The 23,157-nt window shown below is 42.2% G+C and overlaps 1 protein-coding gene across 4 annotated transcripts in view; it reads left to right on the top strand.

Moving 5' to 3' along the window:
- The window catches only part of PCDH11X (protocadherin 11 X-linked), a 751,002-nt gene that overhangs the window by 88,174 nt on the left and 639,671 nt on the right, over positions 1 to 23,157 (top strand). For all 4 annotated transcript variants that reach the window (XM_080990481.1, XM_080990482.1, XM_080990483.1 and 1 more), the window contains one exon: positions 14,638 to 15,221. In XM_080990481.1, coding sequence (XP_080846607.1) covers positions 14,682 to 15,221 — 540 coding nt within the window. In that variant the 5' untranslated portion in view covers positions 14,638 to 14,681. The remainder of the gene's footprint in view (positions 1 to 14,637; positions 15,222 to 23,157) is intronic.

The raw sequence follows: 23,157 nt of genomic DNA, 5'->3' as shown, positions 1-23,157 counted from the left end.
ATCCCCAGCATCTCCAGGTAGGGAACATATTGAGGCTTATCTGAAACCCTGGAGAGCTGCTGTTGAGCAGTGCACACAATACAGAGCTAGCTGGATCAGTGTTCTGACTCATTATAAGGCAGTTTCCAGTATTCTTTTAATGAAATGATAAGTATACATTGGTAAAGCAAAATAAAGGACATCACCCCCTTTTTTTATATGAAAGGCAAGAGAACATGTTAATGGAGGGATGTAGGAGGCAGAAGAATAGCAGAGTGATGGACTAGTCCAAGATAAATTAATAATCTTGGGCAGATTAAACAAAATACCAGTTCACATGCATATCCCACTGGGCAGAAGCCATCCCCATTAGGTTCTTCTAACATGGTGAATGATCCTGTGAATGCTGTGATTTACATATTAGTTTTGGAACCCATGTGATAAGCAAGCAAGAGTTGGGACTCCTTACCAAATAAATTTTGCTCCATCGCTTGCACCAGTATCCCAGTAAGGCTGTGATGTTCTCCTTGAACAACACAGTCCGGGTATACTATCCCTCGTTGTGTTTTTTTTCTGGTGCCAAGCTGCACTGCTCCATTACTTTAATTGCTATTGGTAAGTGCTGTTTTTAACACCGATCTGTGCCATTTTGCTGCATTATGGACTTTTTTAATGGGCTGTAGTTTTTCCATCTAAGTAAATTGAAGTAGACATCTTATCAGCAGGGAGTGCTTCACCTTTTCTTCCATGCTTTTTGTCTTCATTCTGTGCAACTGATGTTCAAGCACGGGGCACAGCTATTTCATTGCTAGCTTGCTTTGCCCTCTATTTTCTGAGTGCTACTGTTTTATCAGGGAAGTTAATGCAGCATGTGATTATGAAGTAGGTAACCGTCATAGTATATCTGAAATATTTCCACTCAACTACTTTTTGCCAGATGTTGAAACATGGAAATATGGTGGTGTGTGTGTTTGTGCTGCAAAATGAAATATAGCCATACTTTTAATATATCGTTGTTGTTTTTTAAATAGACAAATACTGTATGTGCACACACTTAATAGCAAAGCCCAATAGTTTAACTAAGTATGTCTGTATTGTAGTTCCATTTCTCATAAAATCATAATATGCAAGCATACAATTGTATAATACAATCATAATATTGTACTATCATACAAACATAAAATCTTATCATACAATACTAATATCATACAATCATGATATATATCATACAATCATAATACCATAAACAATTGTAATATCATACAGTCATCACAGAATCACATACACTCATAACACATTATCATAATATGATATATCACAATCATATCGTACAATCATCTATTCATATCATGCAAACATACCATATCGTACACTCACACATTCACATCATATATCTGATAATCATATCATATCCCGGATTCAAGTTCCAAGAAAGGATATTCTGATTAAACATCAGGAAGAACTTTCTGACAGTAAGAGCTGTTTTACAGTGGAACGGACTGTGTTAGAAGGTGATTGACTCTCCTTCCTTGGAGGTTTTTAAGCATAGCTAGAATGGCCATCTGTCATGGATGTTTTAGTTGAGATTCCTGCATTGCAGGGGTTGGACTAGATGACCCTTAGGGTCACTTCCAACTCTACAATTCTATGTTTGTTTGATTCTACAGCTATTGTGGCTCCAAATTCCTTTTAAGAAAATGCAGATAGGATTACAGGTTCAATTCCAGCACAGGGCTGTGTGTGTGTTCTGTGCATATAAAAAACCATCAAACCAGAACTTTGTATTTGGCACAGGATTCAGGATGCTGAGCATTTGGGATTTTGATCCAGGATTAAAAGGGGTGTTCTTATCCAAATGATCATAAAGATAACCAAGAAAGTAAGTTGAATATCTGATCCAAACAAAAGGTTTATGCTTCTTATATGGAATTTGCCTGCTGTTGGACTTTTCCCCAGTCCTGTGGGAAAACTTGAGGGAAGGCCACCCCATAGCTCTCTCCCTTGTTAATGTTGCAAACCAGACTTACATTGTGTGTGTGTGTGTGTGTGTGTGTGTGTGTGTGTCTGTGTGTGTCTTACAAGACATTATTGGGGTAACCCAATTCAGTAACAGCAGCTTGTTACCTGCAAGATCAGATTAGGTTTATGGCCTTTGCAAAGGATTGGTTTGTGTTAAATTCAGTGAAGTTCTTCACTTTCCTGTCTCGGAGGCAGGTGATGTTTTCTTCCTAAGTGCAACATTTCTTGATTATTGATGGATACCAAAAGTGACAGAGTGGAACTGATTCAGGGGGGAAATAGCCTTTAATTAAGAGAAGTTGGTAAATATTTGAGAAGGCATGCAACGGCTTCTGAGCTTTTGAATATCTGATTCTGTGCTGGTGTAGACAGCCTTGCCTCCCCCCCCCCCTTTTGACTGCTATTTGAAATCATCAGAAGAGTTGTGTCCGCTTCCCCTTTCCTTGAAAGTATTCTTACTCAACCTAACTAGCAAGTTCCTTGAATAAAACATGATGCTTGAGATGATAAACAATGAAGTCCACTATTGGCAGGCAAAACCTTTATTGAATCTCCCCCGCCCTTTGCCACTGCAAGCAGGCCAACAAAACCTGTACCTAATAATTTTGCTGTTGCTGTCCATGGTATACAGTTGATAACTAGCTGTGGCTAACAATCAGCATTGAACAAAAGAATTCCCATAGCTTTTTTATTTTATTTTTGCTTGAAATTGTATGTGTCAACAGCTTGGCTTACAAGGGGTGGAAAAAAAAAGTTGTGCTGTTGGCTCATGTTCATCAAAAGCTCAAGCACATTCAGTCTGTGTTTGACTGACACAGATTGCACGCCAGAGGTGTACTTGCTCGTACCATGTGGGCTTTTGCGCTGTGGAATGATGCACAGGTTTGACACATTGATGTGAACATAACTCTGTGCCCAGATTCTAGTTTGGATCAAAAATGGTGTTGGAAATAATTATCCCCTGTAAGAGAGACCGTCTCCATAGGTCTGACATGATCTATGGAGGTCACCAGTCTACAATTATTAAACAGCAGTTAACAAAAGAAAGGGACAATGGTTTCTGTTGCAGCAGAAACCACTGCCTTTTCCATTGCTTCTGATGAGACACACTGTTGAAAAGTATCTCCAAAGTTGGATTTCATGTGAAACACATTAGGAAAAGACCCTATCCCAGTGTTAGACGGGGTGGATCTACTATAAAACTAATGAAGCTTAAGCTTCAGAGACCCTAATCCCAAGAGGGCCCAAAATAGCTTTAGTCCACATTGCATAATATTCTTGAGTTTAGAAGATCTAATTTGAGTTGCATGACTCAATTTTTTTTGCTGTATATATTTCAACAATCCCAAAGTTTGAGAGTCGGTAGCACAGATGTCGTAAAGGTGTGCTGGTTACAAAGGGGCTCCCAAAGCAGCTCAAGCTTCAGGCCCCTCAAAATGTAGGACCACCACTGGTGGTAGAGGATCTGCTTTGCATTCAGAAGGTCTTAGGTTAAATCCCAGACATCTTCATTTACAGCTAGGAAGGACCCCTGTCTTAAACCTTCGAAAGTCACTGCCAGTCAATGTTAACATGTGGAATATGATGGGCATGGACCTAGTTTTAGCAAAAGAACAATGCACATGAGGGATGCTGCTGCTGCACTTTTCTGCTACTTGCTAGCCTGCAATCTTGCCTAACTCCCTCTACTCAAAAGAAAATCCCAACAGGACTTGCTTCTAGTATTACAGTCCAGCTGAAGGAAACAATTAAACATTAGAGAACAGATGGTTGGGAAGTATTGTATGATGAGGGATAGTTCAGCAAGTCAAACCCTTTCCAATCATTTCCAGCTTGGCCTTTCCACCTCCTGGTTTTTTGTTTTTGTTTTTTATGTGATTGGGGTAGATCCACAATTAACACACTGCTACAGTCACCTGTTGGTTGGCCCTGAAACGTGGTGTCATTTTCATATCGTGCAAATGCTGAGATTATGTCTGGGAGCGAATGCATGCTAAAAACTTGCATAATACCATGGCCCTCTACAATATTCAGGTCCTTCTAGGGTAGAGCAGATGTAGGCATTTTACTGCAAGTTTTGAAAGTTAAGTTTCTACACAGCCAGCACAATATATCTGTGGATGTATTTAGACTAACATGAAATTGGCCGATAACCACTACTTACGTGAGTTTAAAGGGGAATTAGATAAAGTAATGGAGGATAAGGCTAATAATGACTGCTAGTCATGATGGTCTGTGAAACCTCTGAATTAAGGCATATGTCACTTGATACCAATGGTTAAGAGATGCACCTACTTGTGGGAGGCACTTATTCCCTTCATGTTCTGCTTAAATGGTTTGGTCACTTTGTGGACACTACACTACATGGATCATTGATTTCATGTAGCAGGGCTGTTTGAATTCCTTACATCCCAAGGCATTTACCCCCAATTTTGTTAACTGTTTTCTTGTTGCTAGACAGCTCTTTTTTTCTTCCTCTTCCTTGTGTAACTGTTGCCATAGTACCCCCCCACCTTCGTCCAAGAACAAATGACAGGCAGACACAGCTGTGACTATGTGAAATAGTTGTTTCCCCTAAGCATTTTGTATTTTTCTTTTCTGAAGTAGGACCCTGTTCCATTTAGTTTACTTGTTGTTTAGTCGTTTAGACATGTCTGACTCTTTGTGACCCCATGGACCAGAGCACGCCAGGCACTCCTGTCTTCCACTGCCTCCCAGTTTGGTCAAACTCATGTTAGTAGCTTCAAGAACACTGTCCAACCATCTCGTCCTCTGTCATCCCCTTCTCCTTGTGCCCTCAATCTTTCCGAACACCAGGGTCTTTTCCAGGGAGTCTTCTCTTTTAATGAGGTGGCCAAAGTATTGGAGCCTCAGCTTCAGGATCTGTCCTTTCAGTGAGAAATTAGGGCTGATTTCCTTCAGAATGGATAGGTTTGATCTTCTTTCAGTCCATGGGACTCTCAAGAGTCTCCTCCAGCACCATAATTCAAAAACATTTATTAGGGCATTATAATTAACATGTTGTCACTGTTTAAACCTGTGAGTGCTCTGCTTGCAGAGGGTTCAGCTGTGGGGTGTGGATAATTTTTAGTTCTGAATCACACCTGCTTTAGAAGCTCCCTTGTGGCAGACCACTGAACAGGACCACCCTCTTTCAAACTGCAAAGCAAACAGGGATCTAACAAAAGATTGCTCTTTGGTCAATACATGTGATAGATGAGGGTCAGAAAAGTCCCATGCTTTAGATCAACAGAGCTCATGGAAGGTCATATTTGTATTGATTTAAAAATGTACGTTCAAGATTAGGAGCACAAATGTGAATGACCTGGTCCAAATATTTCCTCGTCTAACAAAACTCCTTTTTCTTTCTGGTAAGGGGGGTGGGGGGCATTTTTTTAAAAAGACATAACTATGTACAAGATTCTTTTGCCCATGTTCTAACACTATCTGCAATGCCTCATTATGTAAATAAGTATGAATTGCATTGATAATTTGCAAGTGAAAGTGCAGAGAAGGAAGGATGCAAAAGGGAAGATTAACAAGCCGCTGCAAATACTCCTCTGGGAAGCCTTTCTGAAAATACAGAATGCTTCAAAGGAAACTGAATTCATGAGTGACCTGCTGAGGTTTGCTACTCAGTTGAAGTCTCTTGCTTTCCTGTCGTTCCCTTGGCATACATAAGCTTTGCTAATTTGGATGGGCGCTTGCAGGAGGACACATTAAAGCACCCACACATACCATGAACTGTTAACTAAAGTTGGCACCTTGTATTTAATGAGTTTTACTGCAAGTAGGAGGTGTGGCTTAGGATGAGCCACACTGGCAGTGACACAAACCCTGACCTGGCAATGTGTAGAACATAGAGAGCATGCCCTATATCAAGTTAACCACTTACCCCTGCTTTTAATGGGGGGGGTGGAGGTTATTCCTTTTTATTTAAAACCATCTTTCTATTTTGAAATACCCTGATAAAGTCAAACATACTTAAAAGGTTTGAAACAATGGCTTGTGTCCAATATGAGTCCTACTCAGGCTTACTGGAATTTATGAACCTAAGTTATCTCCTTTAATTTCAATGCATCTACTCTGAGAAGGGCTAATGTTAGATGCAGCCTGATTAAATCTAAAGATACTAATTAAAATATGAAAATACATCTAGGCAGCAGAGCAGATAGAATAACATCAGCAGCTAAATGACAGCATAGCAATATTGTAGTTAAACATTTTAAGAAGTCTGGATTTTTTAAAAACAGAAAAAGTTTTGGCAAAGTGCTTAAAATCTGTTATGCCAAATCTACCTACAGAGGGTGTTTAATCTGGTTGAGATTAAGCAGACAAGTTCATATTGATGAATATGCTTCTTGAGAGTTCACATATTTGCGGGGCAGGTAATGTAGTCTGAATACAGGCGAATAAATATTGAGGCGGGTAAGGGGAGAAGTACAGGGGTCATTTTAAAAAAAGATTCTGAGGATCTCTCCTTTTAGGACTCCAAATCGGTATGTCAGCTGCACAATTCTTCATTTCCATACCAACACTCTTGACAATTTAATACACCTACATCCTACAGTTTTCTCTTCTGCTGACAAGCCACCAGCACTGTGGTCTTGCGGTTTATCGTTACTAGAAACGCTCTCTGGGATTATACTTTTATATTACTGTGCTGCTTTTCTGTGGTTCATCATTTAAATTAGGTAGCAGAAGTTTGATGATGGTGCATGTGTTTTGCATCCTAGTGATTTTCCCTGAGAGTGTGCAAAACTTATTTATTTTTTTACATGATCTTATTTCACATTTAATAATATCCCTTTTAAAACTGAGTGGGTGAGACATGGATAAAAAATTACAAAGCACTCGTGTGTGTGTGTGTGTGTGTGTGTGAGAGAGAGAGAGAGAGAGAGAGTATTAACCAAGTAAAGCAATAGGCCCCTAAAATCCATTCTATTCATGTTTCAAAAAAGAAAATAGAGGTCCTTTGTCTTGGAAGTTTTCTTTCTTTCTTCTCTCATGTACGGGATGGTGGCCCCAATGTTGCCAATGTATTCCATATCTTCTTAATCTGAGTTTCAAATGACTGTTGTTTTCTATTTCTGTGGGGTATAAACTCTACCCTGGTAGTTACAAGGAGACTTGTATAGTGGTACCTTGGGTTACAGACGCTTCAGGTTACAGATGCTTCAGGTTACAGACTCCGCTAACCCAGAAATAGTACCTCGGGTTAAGAACTTTGCTTCAGGATGAGAACAGAAATCGTGTGGTGGCAATGCGGTGGCAGTGGGAGGCCCCATTAGCTAAAGTGGGACCTCAGGTTAAGAACGGTTTCAGGTTAAGAACGGACCTCCAGAATGAATGAAGTTCTTAACCCGAGGTACCACTGTATTCAGACAGAAATATTATCCCTACAGAAACACCCAGGAGATCTAGTAATAAATTGTGATTGGAGGTATCTTGAATTTGTTAAAATTCTGGGTGACCACTGAACCATAATCTGTGAGGCACATTCATCTAGGTGGATGGAAATGTATGGAGGCCTGTAGTAGACAGTGCAAATCTAGATAGAACAATGGCCTTACTCAATACAATATACTCAATATAATATATGGGTGACAAACCTATTACCGAAGGTGTGATTTTAAATGACTTTGACCAACCCTGAATACCACTTGCTGGAAGCCACAGGAAGGAAGTGTACTCTTGCGCTTGGGCTCTGCTTGCTGGCTTCCCACAGGCTTCCGGGTGGACACTGTGAGAACAGGGACTGGCCATGGGTTTAGTTGAAGGTAGCCATCATGGACAAAACTTGGCCATGTGTTTTGATCTTGAATCTCTGATTTATAGGGAGTTTTCCCCTTCCCACCCCAGGCCCAGCTAATACTGCCAAAATAAAAGCAGGTAACTAGTTTCAGAGGATGTGTGTGTGTGTGTGTGTGTGCGCGCACACACACACACACACATACACACACATACCTGCACTGTGTATAGTGTATACTATATAGCTAGACGGGGAAAATAGCACAGTACACATTCCGATATGAATGCTGCCAGTACAGTTCTGTCATTTAAACACATATTACTAGAACACTTAAATGGCTGTTAACTTTAGTTTGATATTTTAAACTCATTCCCATTTTAGATGAAGAATTATTTTTTTTAAAAAAAAATGAATCTATATGGCCTATTCTCTGTTGTGTAATGCTACATGAAAATGTATGTTGGGAAGTAAAAAAGAATGCTGATGAGACAGAGTAGCACAAATGGAGCATTAGATTGTAGTGCATATGACGAGTGCTTAAATATTATTCCTGTAGGAAATGTTTTGGGTCATGATTTCTTGGTTTTTTATTATTATTCTACACAATTTGTCCTATGCAAATTCTTCCAAAATAGAGATGAAAGGTGACTGCTCAAGGCAAGCTGTTGCCAAAGACTAACAAATTTAAAAGGCCATGCCAAGGAAGTAGAGGTATTTCTCCTCTCCATCCTTGTATGGAATTTGGATGTACTGAAGTCAGGAAGGTAGATACATTGAGCAAAATTCCATCTGCTTATGCATATGAGCTATTTTGCTTACATTTCCACATCTGCAGATTCTTACTAAAGCTGATCCCTTAATTTGTCACGTTACATTGGACAGCGCTCTCTCTCTCTCTCTCTCTCTCTCTCTCTCTGTGTGTGTGTGTGTGTGTGTTTGTGTGTGATGACATGAATAATTGTCTGTAGAAATTCAAACCATTGGCCTATTTAGCTCAGCATTGACTATGCTGATTGGCCGCTGCTCTCAGCCCTACCTGGTGATGTCATAGAATCTGAGAGTTGGAAGGGACTCAAGGGTCGTCTAGTTCAACTCCCTGCAATGCAGGAATCTCAGGTAAAGCATCTGTCAGGGAACTGACATCGGAGCTAGAGGCAGAGGGAAGGCTCTCAAATGATGCTGGAGAAGGGCCCAGCAGGGAGAGAGGCAGCTCAGCAGATGGGGAAGCAATTCAGTGCAACACCAGGAATAAAGAGGGGCAGATGGGGGAATCGGCGAGAGGGCTCCCAGACTCTTCACCGGACACCAGCGGGGAAAGCACGGGTCCTCCGCTACCCACGCCCTCCCTGCGCAGAAGACTTCCATGCAGAGAAAGTAGGAGGAGACTGGGTGTCAAACAACTTTTATGTTGGAAAAGGTTTAAGAAACGCCCACTGACGGATTCTGCTAGCGACTGAGGCAGCCATGAAGTGAAGGGCTGTCCAGACTGAAAGGTTTAACAAGGCAACAAAGCCAGGAGAGGCGGCAACTTACGCACGAGCAACCCATACTCATTACAGCATCCATGACAAGTGGCCATCCAACCCCTGTTTTTCCTTGGAGGTTTCCAAGGAAGGAGAGCCCGTCACCTCTTGTGGGAGTCTATTCCACTGCCAAACAGCTCTTACTGTCAGAAAGTTTTTTCCTGAATGTTTAGTCAGAATCTCCTTTCTTGCAACTTGGAGCCATTGGTTTGAGTCCTACCCACCAGAGCACGAGAAAACAAGCATGCTCCCGCCTCCATGTGACAGCCCTTAAGATATTTGAAGATGGCTATCTTATCTACTCTCAGTTGCCTCTTTTCCAGGCTAAACATACTCAGCTCCTTCAACTGCTCCTCATAAGGCTTAGTTTCCAGACCCTTGATCATCTTGGTTGCCCTCTTCAGCACACATTCCAGCTTGTCAACATCCTTCTTAAATTGTGGTGCCCAGAATTGGACACAGTAATCCAGGAGTGGTCTGACCAAGACAGAATAGAGTGGTACTATTACTTCCCTTGATCTGGACACTATACTTCTGTTGGTGCAGCCTAGAATATCATTAGCTTTTTCTGCTGCTGCATCACACTGTTGATTCATGTTAAGCTTGTGATCCATCAAGACTCCTAGATCCTTTTCACATTTACTTCTAGTAAGCCAGGTGTCCCCCATCCTATATTTGTGCATCTGGTTCTTCCTGCCTAAGTGCAGAGCCTTACATTTATCCTTTTTGAAATTCATTTTGTTAGTTTGCACCCAATTCTCCAATCTGTTAAGGTCATTTTGAATTCTGATTCTGTCTTCTGTGGCATTAGCTACCCCTTCCAGTTTGGTGTCATCTGCACATTTGATGAGCATCCCCTCAATTCCTTAATACAAGGCACTTATAAAGACGGTGAGCAACAACAGACCCAGGACAGAACCCTGTGCCACCTCACTTGTCACTTTTCCCCAGAAACCATTAATGAGTACTTTTGGGGTTCGGTCAGTCAACCAACTACAAATCCACCTAACAGTTATCTTGTTCAACCCTCATTTTACCAACTTCCTTGTGAGACTATTATAGGGGACTTTATCAACAGCCTTACTGAAATCAAGATACACTATATCCACAGCATTTCCCTGATCCACCAAGTTTGCAATTTCATTTAAAAAACAAACAAACCCCAGATTGGTCTGCCATGACTTATTTTTGAGAAACCCGTGCTGGGTCCAAGTAATCACAGCATCCTTTTCTAAATGCTCACAGACCAACTGTTGAATTAGCTGTTCCAGGACCTTCCCTGGTATGGATGTCAACCTCACCCGTTGGCAGTTACCTGGGCCTTTCCCCCCTTTGTGAAGATGGGGACAACATTTGCCCACCTCCAGTCTGTAGGGACCTCACCTGTACTCCAAGAATTCTCAAAGATAATAAACAAATTACACCCGCAAGCTCCTTTAGTACTCTTGGATGCAGCTCACCAGGCCCTGGATATGTGAATTTATTTAAAGTAGCTACGTAGGTGTCCCTTACTACCTCTTTTCCTATCTTGGGCTGCAGCTCCCTTCTTACATCATTTATTCTGTTATCACCAGGTTGGGCATCACTTTCCTTTTGGGAAAAGTAGCTGTTGAGTAGTTCCGCCTTTTCTCTGTCACCCAACAGCATTTCTCCATCTTTCCCACGCGGAGGACCTACCACTTGCTTGTTCTTCCTCCTCTTACTTCGGACATAGCCAAATAAACCTTTTTATTTTTAACCTCTATTATTATTAATAATAATAATAATTATTAAAATAATTAATTATAAATATATATATATATATAATTTATTATTTAGATTGTTGTTGTTGTTGTTAACGTCTCTTGATATTATTTTTAACCTGTCAGGATTGAAGATTCTGCATATAAAGCAACACCCCCTCCTCTGCATCTTTTGTTAGACACTGGGGGAAGCTAGGTCAACTCATTGCCCTTTCTAAACTAGTCTGCTGTCACTTATTTTTGTTCAGTGTGCTTTTCATTATTACTAAGTGACAAACCTCATTCACCTTCCCAAGATAGATATATTATTTGGGATTTAATTCCTCCCATCAGATTTGGGGCATCAGAATTTTGAGATATGACTCAAAATGTGTGTGTGGGAGGGGGAGTATTTTAAGATAAACATATATCTAGAAATGCATGCATTGAGATAAAATACATGTTTAAATAAAAAGTTTGTACATACTTTGTGCTTCTTGCTTCAGAACTATTGCTGTTTTCATCTTATGATTAATAGATTAATCAGCTAAGAATTCATTGGTAGGTTGATACTACAGTGGTACGTCAGGTTAAGAACTTAATCCGTTCCGGAGGTCCGTTCTTATCCTGAAACTTTTCTTAACCTGAGGTACCACTTTAGCTAATGGGGCCTCCTGCTGCCGCCGCACCGCCAGAGCACAATTTCTGTTCTCATCCTGAAGCAAAGTTCTTAATCCGAGGTACTATTTCTGAGTTAGTGGAGTCTGCAACCTGAAGCGTATGTAACCTGAAGCGTATGTAACCCAAGGTACCACTGTACTGTGTTTGGTATTATTAGATAGAATAGGTAATTTCAGTTTTTATTTTTTAAAAAATTGCTTCATTTTACTTTGTGTTGTTGTTTATGTGTATTGTAATACACTTTGCATGTTATTTTAATGGAAAAGTATAAGTATTTAATCGAATCTAACAGATGCTACAACTCTGCTTTGGTTATCGCACCACAAATATTTCAGGAAGGGTATTTCACTTTCACTTAACTCTGTGCTGCTGGACAGTATGAGACACAAGGATGGACCCAATGAAGTGACATTTTGTTGGATTTTAGTGCCGATATTATAACGAGGGAAGGGAGTACAAGAACATTTTCATACTTATGAATTTGAAGTCTGAGTGTCACTGAGTTAGTGTACACTCCCCATCCCTAAGGATTATCTCATCCTGAAGCAAAGTTCTTAACCTGAGATACTATTTCTGGGTTAGCAGAGTCTGTAACCTGAAGCGTCTGTAACCTGAAGCGTCTGTAACCCAAGTTACCACTGTACTATAAAATAGCTTTAAAATAAATAAAACAGCAAAACAAAACAAAACGGTTGTAAGACATCAGAGATCCAAAATGCAGTGTCTGGAAAAGCAATAGCAACCTGCTAACTTAAATATTTTTTTCAATTAAAACACCCACATGTGGAGTAAATGTTTGTGACAAAAGAATGGGCTTGGCCTTGAGTGCTTGGCCAAGTGTCCACAATGTCATTCTTAGCTCATTATATCAGATCCTGCAGATAAAGGGATTTAAAGATTAAGAGCCAGTTTAAATAGGGAATCAGCGAGTTATGCCAGCCTGTACTATGGGGAGCTTGTTGCAGGCCCCGCAACATTGTGTAATCTAACATCCAAAGAAACTGAGAAATACATTTCTTTTGAGATGGGGACATAGCCAGTTTGACATAAAACCACTTGTCATTTGCTATGCCCATTGCAACCTCCTTCTGTTACTTACTAATGTGTTCTATCTGTTCTCAGCTGGGTTCTGCCAGATGGGTGTCACTCTGATCAGCTTTCTATGCCAGCCTGAGTTCTCATATGAGAAAACGGATAGAACTATCTGTGCTTTGGAGAACCCTTGAACAGCTTTGCTTTCTCTCTGGAGCTGGATACAGATTAAAAGAGGGAGTGTGTTTTTGTTTCCTCAAAGAGGAGGCCCAAAAGCACAGGAGCATGTTGGCAGAAGAACAAGGAGAATGGTAGGCAGCTGCTGATTGTTCCTAAATGGACTTGGCCCAGTATACCTGAAGGGGCATCTCCACCCCTGTCATCCAGCCCAGACCTTGAGGTCCAGCTCCAAGGGCCTTCTGGTGGTTCCCTCACTGCGAGAAATGAAGCTACAGGGAACCAGGTAGAGGGCCTTCTCAGCAGTGGGGGGCCCCCCATGGAATGCCCTCCCATCAGATGTCAAGGAGATAAATAACTACAACTTTTAGAAGACATCTGCAGGCAGCCCCGTATAGTGAAGCTTTTAATGTTTGATGGTTTATTATGTTTTTATATGTGTTAGAAGCTGCCCAGAGTGGCCGGGCAACCCAACAAGATAGGAATAATAATAATAATAATAATAATAATAATAATAATAATAATATATTCTAAACCTTATTCTAAGACTAGGCATTTCCTTCTTTGGAAGAGGTGGGGATGGTCAAATCTATCAGTATTGTTTTCTCATCTCACCCCTACCCTGGTTTTAAACTCAGTTGTCCATATTCCCACAGCAATTTGCATTTTAAAACAATTTCAGGGTCATTTTTCCATAAATTTTTAGTATGAATTTCTCCTAATAAGCACAGTTATATGGAGTTTTGACTAATAATGCACATTTTTGCAAACAACCTTCTGTAGCATGATGCTTTTTTGTTTTAGTTCAAGCAATTTTATGTGCACTTTCCCCTAGTAGATGTATCTGGGTACATAATTGTTTGGTTGGAGCATTGCACCACAGAATTCATAGAAGTGTGGATTCTGAAGTGTGTTTCTGTTTGCATATTGGTTTGAAGTATTTTCTCATTTGGAATTTGAACAAAATCAAATTTCTCCCCTATGTTCATCACTTTGCCTATGGCTGCCCCGGATGTGTGGCAGCCAGGACCTCTGACTTACCAGTCAGCATCTTCCCTTGTCCCAAATTAAACTCTGTAATTCAGATCATTGGGATGCCTCAAAGTGGAAGAAGATGCACTCCAGCAATTCAGAATAAATAGTTTGGAATGACTTGTGTTAACAGCCAAACCACAGACTGCAAAGGAAGGAGGGTGGAGAGTGTTTGTATATGGTGTGTGATGGTATTGCAAATGTGAATGGGGAAAATACTTTCTTTACACACACACACACACACACACACACACACAACCATGGGAAAGCAGCAAATGGTATGCAAACTGAATGTTGGAAACCTTTTGGGTGAGCACACCCAGATGGAATACTCTGGTGGAATTCCTTGGATGTATGACTTTAGCTCCTAGTTACAAGGAGATGCTGTGCTACCATGTAAATGGTCCTCCCTCCCTCTCCCTGAAAACAAAACTTGTGAGGCAGTGGAATTGGCTGGCAATTGGCATGTATTGGCTGGAAGCCTTGCAAATACTAAACAATCTACTTCACTAAGCATTTACAAACAGTAAATGTATATTGATGTTTGCTTGTTTGTTTTTCACTGTGCCAGTGCTCATTGCGAAACAGCCGTTGCCAAATGATATGTTTGAATTTGCCGTTCCTTTAAAAAAAACAACCAAAAACCAAAACAGAGTAAAACTTCTTATTAGGTTGCTGGCGTTTCTTAACCTGTTCTTCTCTTCTCATTTTTATTTCCTAGTTCTTCTTAGTGTTCGGTTGGACAACTCCTTAGCCATTCTGGAGATGGACTTGCTTTCCAGGACCTACCTCTTGGCAGCCTTATTAACCTGTATCGTGTTTCAGTCCGGTGCCCAGGAGAAGAATTATACGGTGCGGGAGGAGTTGCCAGAAAATGTCCTAATTGGCAATTTGCTTAAGGACCTCAACTTGACTCTGGACCCTGATGTGCCCCTTTCGTCACCCCTGCAGTTCAAGCTTGTGTATAAGACTGGGGATGTTCCGCTGGTGCACGTGGAGGAGAATACTGGAGAAATATTCACCACTGCCAACCGCATTGACCGGGAGAAGCTCTGCTCTGGCATTTTTAGTGAGAACCGCTGTTTCTATGAGGTGGAAGTTGCTGTCCTGCCCGATGAAGTTTTCCGACTGGTCAAGATCAGGTTCCTGATTGAGGATATAAATGACAATGCCCCTCTTTTTCCATCAACAGTCATCAATATCTCTATCCCTGAGAACACAGCCATCAATTCCCGGTATTCTGTCCCATCTGCTCTTGATCCTGACATTGGAGTCAACGGCATCCAGCACTATGAACTCCTTAAGGTGAATGTTGGTCCTTGTATCTCCTCATAAAGATTCATCTCCATTATTTCCCCTTGAGTTTCTTAATAATTTCTAGGATCTTGCATTGCATTTAACTTTCAGCAAGGAGAGGAATAAGGAAAGATGGGGGTATTGATGGAAAGTGGAAAAGTGAAAATAAAACAGAGGGGTGGGGAATGGACTGGAGTGGTGGAAAGATAGTAGAAGATTGAGTAGTAGTAGTAGTAATAATAATAGTAATAATGTTTCACATATAAACATATTAGCATTTTGGGATCTCCTCTCCCCATATCCCCCTCCTCATTTCTCATGCAATAAGGGATTTTCAAGTTTGCCTGCCTTATATACATGATCTAAACTGCCGGAATGTGGTAGACTATATATGCTTGTGGGCTGCACCAAAGAAAGTGTTGTGTTTTTGTGTGTGTGTGTGTGTGTGTGTGTGTGTATACATACAAATGCATTCTCTCTGAGTCACTCAGGCACAATTCATGTGTTGCCTTGGCAAATCCTCTCTTCTGCATTTAACTACTCACATGAGCAGTCAATTTGTGTGTGAGCCTTTTGCTGTGGGTGCAGGAACCTTAGCTAGGAGAGGGGATGAGAAGAAGAACGACATCTTGCCACCCAACTACCTTTATACCCATCAGTATATACCTTGAATCCAAAATAAGCTGGATTTCCAGACATAACATTTTAACCAATCTTTGGCATCCCATACGCTAAATATGTGGGGAAATTCACAACCACTTTGTGTGATGTTTTCCATTTCAGTACTAGTTAGTTTTAGACTGCCTGAGCTGTCAGTCCCATAAGAACTGCATGCTTGGACATTTTTCAAAACTCGCAGCATGCATATATATATATATATATATATATATATATATATATATATATATCTGTCAAGGAGAAGCTGGAGGTAGGGATGTACTTAGTGAATGTGACCAGTAGCTCTGGCAGTGAAGCATATGAAAGCAAAGAAGGGAGCCCCGTGGAATAGTGATATGCACTGAAGCAAATTAACATTCTCAGAGAAGCAAAGAGGAAGCCCTCCATCTGACTGGCTCAATCAGCCTGCTTTGGTAATGCTTGGGTAGGTTAATAGTAAAGGGAAATGAAAAGTTATTCACACACAGAGAAAAGAGCAACTGTAATGATGCCCGTTCTGTAGAAACAAGCAGAGCATTTGACATTACAAATAATTTTGCGTGTGTGTGATGCTGGGGTGTCAGAGGCAGACAGTTTCTCCTTTGTTTCTTGATGAGCAAAATCTCTGGTGCACATTTATTGGTTGCTCAAGACAGGGTGTGATGAGGGGGCGGGAATGGTTTGCCAAAGATAACACCTGTGACTCACCAGGAAGGACTAAATTTTTGGTCTTTCAGATGTTGTTAGACTCTAGCTCCTATCATGACTAGCCTTTTTGGACTGATAGAAATTGTAGCCTGGATGCATGGTTCATCTCCAACAGGAGCTGTGCATTCAGTATTATGGGCCCATGTTTTATGCAACTCCATTTCAGTTAAGGTCAGACAGACTCACTCCTTGCTGAATTTCCAGCACTTAGTGAAGTTTATTATTATTATTCCATCATGCATTTTAATTGGTCTGATTTTTATAGTTTTAACCGATTCTTACCCTTTCCATGTTGTATTCCTTGTTCCTCACTTAGAGATGATTGCCATTAAATAGTAAATAAACAAATAAATTGCAGCAAAAGAAGTGGTTTTTAACTTCTGAATCTGCTTGAAAGTGAGATGGACCTTTGGTGGTGGATCACTGCCCTGCCCCTTTCAGCTGGCATTGGTTCTCAAACATCTCAAGCAGTAGACATTCCTATCACTTGCTGCCTGATCCTTTCAGTGGATTTGTTGGGGGTTGAACTTGTTATCTTTTGCATGAATAACCTGTGCCCCTCCCCCTTTCCTTCGTTGCTTGTATATACCAGCTTCTGTCTCCGGGGACCCTTTTGCTTGTGATTGGTGGCAGTCTTGGCTGTTACTGCTTTCTCTAGCTGATGATGAACCTTAATTTCATACAAGCTCAGGAGCTCCAAAGCCAACACGAAGCCCTTCTATTCAGAAAGGTTTCTCAATCATTTCAGTCAAAGGAGCAGTGGGGCCCTGCTGTGGTCAGTTCCCGATTGCGAACTTCCCATAGGCATTTTGTTGGCCGCTGCAAGAACAGAATGCTCAACTAGACAGGCCTTTGAAATAAATGGAACAGTCTTCACAACACACACCTCCTTTGTGTAAAGTTACACGGACATGTATTGCAGCCACATAGGGAAATAAGGCAGCAAGGTACAAAGGCTTGACACCACAGATCTGAATAAGGGAACAAAGGTGTGGGGTATTATAACCACACGTAACAAACTGGGCAAGTCAGCTCCACCAAGGGGGAGAGGTAGTGTTGCATCATGCTTTCAGGTAAGTAGGGAGATGATAGTGTTTCACTCCACCCTGCCAATAGTGTCCCTATTTTCCAGAGGCATCCCTTATTTAGAGAGGCCATCCGGGTTTCTAATTTGATCCCAGAATATCCCACTTTTCCTTAGGATGTTCCCTATTTTCATCAGAGAAATGTTGGAGGGTATGCCCTGCCAGGGGGGTTGACAGCACTGCAGGCTAGACTTGGGGCAACATTGTTCAATCTTAAAGGTGACTACCCTCACCAAACATTAGCTGTCTACCTGCCAGTGTGGGAAATCTAACAGCAACCCATCCCTCCACTGCGGACACATGCCACCAAGCCAGTGAAGCTTGAGGAACCTCCCCCCCCCCAAAAAAATAAACTAGCAAACAATGCCAATCAACTGATGAGCCAAAAAAAAAAAAAAAAAAAAGCATACTGCCCACACCCAAAGGTGACCTGCCAATGCCTGGACTGAATGAAGTGGGATTGGTGGATGCCACCAAACCTCCAGAAGGCTGGCAGAGCTGGAGCTAGCTGCTCCTGGCAGAGCTGGAGCTAGCTGCACCTGGAGCGGCGCACATGCTGTGCACCTGAGGGTGGGGCTATGGGGGCACGGCGAGCCGCCCATGGCGGGCTGCTTCCTGGGCGGTGGTGGAGGGAGTGAGCTGCGCCACTTTGCCAGCAGCCTTCCTCCCTTCTCTCTTCCTTTTGATAGCTCGGGTAAGGCTCCCCCCCACCCCGGAAGCTGCCCAGGAGCGGGGGCAACAGTGCGCCGCCCACCCATGGCTCCCAAGCCTCCCCCGAGCTGTCAAAACAAAGGGGGAAGGCCACCGGCAAGGCAGCGCAGCTCCGCCCCCTTCCCCCAACAGCTCAGGGTAGAAGAAGAGTTTGGATTTGATATCCCGCTTTATCATTATCCTAAGGGGCTAACATTCTTCTTTCCCTTCCTTTCCCCACAACAAACACTCTGTGAGGTGAGTGGGGCTGAGAGACATCAGAGAAGTGTGACTGTCCCAAGGTCACCCAGCAGCTGCATGTGGAGGAGCGGGGAAGCGAACCCTGTTCACCAGATTACGAGTCCACTGTTCTTAACCATGGTAGGCTTGGGAGTTGTGGGCAGGCAGCATGCCAAATGTCACTCCCCTCAGTAATGACACTCGGTGCGGCTGCCCCCCACCGCCCCCCTTCCTCCATCCCTGAAGGCCAGCAGAAGGTGTGGCAGGGTTAAGTAGCCAAACCTCAGCCCTACACAGCATACCTGAGCATGCATGTGGCAAGAGCTAGGTCTCCTTTCCCTAAGTGACTGCATAGACCACCTACTGCTGCAGCAACTTCACTTGAATTGAACTACACACACACACACACACACACACACACACACACATATATATATATATATATATATATATATTCTGCTGACTCTTTGTCTTTGTTTCTTTGCTCTAATCACTAGCTGCGTGCCAGCAGAAAGTAGGAATGGGCTGAAATGATGAAGTTTCTTTTTATAGATCACTTTACCCTGATACAGTGCTGGTGCTTTAAAGTGTCCCACTGTCTTGGTGACTCAGATGCAGACATGGTAAAAAAAGAGAGAGGCATTCCTGTTGCCCACTGGACAACCATAATAAACAATGTAAAGGGGATCATAGCGAATCATTGCTCTTCTGTTGTAAGTTACCATCCCTGAATATTGCACTTTCCCCATCTGTGTATATCCTACTACCTTCTAGCCACACTGTACACGTGACATAGCTGCTGTGTGTTGTCTCATTACCCCCAGTTTATTTTAAATTAGTCTATACCAGTAAAATGCATTCTAGCTGTCAGCTCTTCTGAAAAACATGGTTTGGGGAAAGATAGAAGAGCCACAGGGAAAATACGGGATGAGCATGATTGGATGTGTGGATGCCCCGTTAAAAGTGAGTCAACAAAGCATTGCAGTTCCACACCCATCACCTAGCCTGGAAGCATCCTTCAATTGCAAAGAAATGACTTAGCAGGAACAGCTTTAACTGTCTAGAACACTTTCTATTGAGAGAGGTATTCATGATGACTTGGCGGTGCTCTATGAAGATTGCAAATGTATTTGAAACCATTTGCATGGATTTTATATATTTCCTTCTCTCTCTTTTTTGGTGATTTACAGTAAATAGGTCATTGCAAATGATTTATTTAAAATGATGCATGCTTTGGCACTGTTGGGTAAAAATCCAATTCATGTGAATGGCCTGTGATGGAGAGAGGGAGGAAGCAGGATTAAAAGAGAGAGGCGGCGGGGCTTGGTTGATATAGGTGGAAGGGGAGCAAAAAGTGCTTTTGCAACTCGACTGCAGGAGGAAATGCTTCCAAGGAGGAAGAGGAGCCATTTAATAAATGAGGAGGCGATGACATTAATGAGGATTCTGAAATAGCTGAGCTTTTAGATTGCTCTTGGGTGGTGGGGGGTGGGGAAATCTGACCTTTATCAAGCAACATAAAATATATGGCATAGTGATTTCAGAAGTAACAGAGGTTTTGCCAACCTGTGTAGAAGGCAAATAAGTATAGAAATCGCTCATTAAAAGTTGCTTTGGACTGGAGTATAAATTTTGCTGGAGTCTCTAGCTAGGTGTTTGGAAAATAGCCTAAAGATTTGGTGTGAATGCATACTGCATCTATATAAAATACACACATACAAACATGCACACATAGCTATTTATCTCTGTGCCTTGTACTGTTTTCTCTGGTACCAAGAAGCTCTCTGATGAGGCAGAAGTGGAGTTAATATACTGTATGCCTAGGAGCTTTGCATAACAGGTACATGATAGTGCAATCCTGTACAAGTGTGCTTAGTAGGAAGCCCCATTAAGTGCAACAGGATTTACTCCCATGTCGTGGTGTCTGGTGCCCATTGAAACTAGTAGGGCAGAATCCATGGAACCCAACAGTAGGTGGAGTTAGAACCAAGGAAAGGGAGAGCCAGCCAATTCACCTTTTGCCCTCCTCCTGCCCCACTGCCAAGTTCTACAAGAGCAACACAGGTCATCCAGATTTCCACTTGTCTTGCCTTTCCCCCCAGGTAAATCCAGTCTTTACAGCAAATATCAATAGGTTTTCCCATGGATTCATGTTTGCTCTGATTCAGCGCTAAATAGCAACTCTTCCTGGGGAAAGCGACGGGGCAAACAAAAAACTGCTTGGAATGCAAAAAACAAAACAAAAAAAACTCTTTGCAATCTAGGCATGGGACAAGCGGAAGTGTGAATGAACCCTGAGACAAAGAAGGAAGAATCTACTCCCTAGCAGGCAGTGGGACAAACTGGATGAGGGCAGACTGGTTGGTGGGGCAGTGGCACATTTGCATGAATGGACCAGTGTCCACTGCTCCCAGGTATGTGTGTGTAGAATTACTGTCTTAGATTCTCTTGGGCAGTGGCTGTTTAGACCTGATCAGTGCTTTGAGTGATATATATGCAACAGGTCCATTGGTCTATTGATTAAAAGTAGGTCTGATAGTACTGGTGGTGGTGAGATGAGCTATAAATCAGGAAGTTTCCAATCTGAATTTCACATTTGCTGTGGATTCATTAAGCGGACTTAGGCAAGTTCTCTTTTCTCAGTTCCTGATCTGCAGTGTGGGGATAATATTGAACTACTTCACAGGGTTGTTATAGGATAATAAGCTGCTGTGTGTGAAGCTCTAAGTATTATCAGGATGAATATCTCTCTATTAGAAGTGTTAGTGGTTTTTGCTGGTGCTGCAAAACCACAAAGGACTGCTTAGTAAAAGCAGCAGATCTTTCATCAATTTGCCCCACGACATCTCCTTACTACCATGCTACAGGTGATCTGATGGTGTATTTTTGTTTTCTTATCTTCTTGTGGCATGGGAGGAAGGGCCACAAGAAGATAAGAAAACAAAAAGCTCCAAATCAATGGCTTTCATGCTGCTACTGAAGAGAAAAGAGCTGGTTGTGCACGCACTCTGAGATTTGGCATATTTGCCTTCCAAAGGTTGTCTTTTGTTCATGGTCAAAATTTGACTGATTGTCTTTTGGAAGCAGGTTGCTTCGTGGTTCTTACTGGTTCTGTGAAGCAACTTTGTGCTCAGTTCCCTTGCTTGAGCTTTTGGCAGCTTACAAGTGGGACCTGCAACACAAGCTTGCTGAGGAGGAAATCATTTTTAAGCCTGTCAGTCTTTCCCTGCATTGAACCACCATTTGTTTTGATCACTCACTTAGGGCCCAGTTGCTCACCCATTTCTTAAATTAAAAATATCCAACAAATTATATATAAAGTTATATGCAAAGCATAACACATATTATAGATATATTATATATGAAAGAAACAAGCCCCATGTGGTGCTATATTTCCGCTACATACTTTTAGTAAGTATTAATAGATAACTATTTTAGACAGTTATGTGCAATGTTGGGACACGGGTGGCGCTGTGGGTAAAACCTCAGTGCCTAGGGCTTGCCGATTGCATGGTCGGCGGTTCGAATCCCTGCTGCGGGGTGAGCTCTCGTCCTTTGGTCCCAGCTCCTGCCCACCTAGCAGTTCGGAAGCACGCTTAAGTGCAAGTAGATAAATAGGTACCGCTTTATAGCAGGAAGGTAAACGGCGTTTCCGTGTGCTGCGCTGGTGCTGGCTCGCTAGAGCAGCTTCGTCATGCTGGCCACGTGACCCGGAAGTGTCTCCGGACAGCGCTGGGCCCCGGCCTCTTAAGTGAGATGGGCGCACAACCCTAGAGTCGGACACGACTGGCCCGTACGGGCAGGGGTACCTTTACCTTTATGTGCATTGTTGTATGCATCTGTTTATGTGCTGGTTGCTTTAGGAAACCCAGAGTGCGTATGCATATACTATTCTATTGTGTGCATGCAGTGATGCATGTAAAATGTGAAAATAGTTCATATTTTAAGCTGAACCAGTGTGTGTGTGTGCGCGCACGCAAAATGGTGTTTACAAAAATCTGCTCAACACCAGGAATATCAGAATATTCCATCACTATCCTCTTTAGTTTTCCATGATTCCCCCCCTCCCATACTCAGCCAGAATTCTGTGGCTTGTGATCATAAGCCATTTGAGTGTTCCCTCCCTTTTCCCCCTGAAGATTTGGGTGCTGGTGGTACTCCAGTAAGCTTTAGGGTCCCTCCTATTAATATTGCCTTCGTGTGTGGGGGTAATGACGACTTTCACCACATAAGGCATAAGGATCCACGCTTTGAGAATGACTTCACTATTAGCATATAGGATTCGCTCTGCAGTTGTGTCTTGGTGCACAGCACCTGCTAACTGCTTGTGACCCAATGTATCCTGGATTTGCTATCTTAGTGCCCCTCCATGTGTCCTTTTTATTCTGCATTCATGATGATTTGTGCTCATGGTGGTATTGGACTGTTCATACACATTCCCACTTTCAGTACTGTTTGCACCTGTTTTGGGGTGGGATACCGCTTTGCTTCCAATTGATGCAGGTACCATAACATCCTACTGCAAGTGTTCTGGGTTGTTATCAGTGTTGTAAATACACTATTAT

This window comes from Podarcis pityusensis (assembly GCF_964106645.2).
Source record: "Podarcis pityusensis genome assembly, chromosome: Z".
In the NCBI taxonomy this organism is placed as follows: domain Eukaryota; kingdom Metazoa; phylum Chordata; class Lepidosauria; order Squamata; family Lacertidae; genus Podarcis; species Podarcis pityusensis.
Note: the sequence above shows the minus strand (reverse complement) of the source record. Positions and strands in the feature narration are given on the sequence as shown.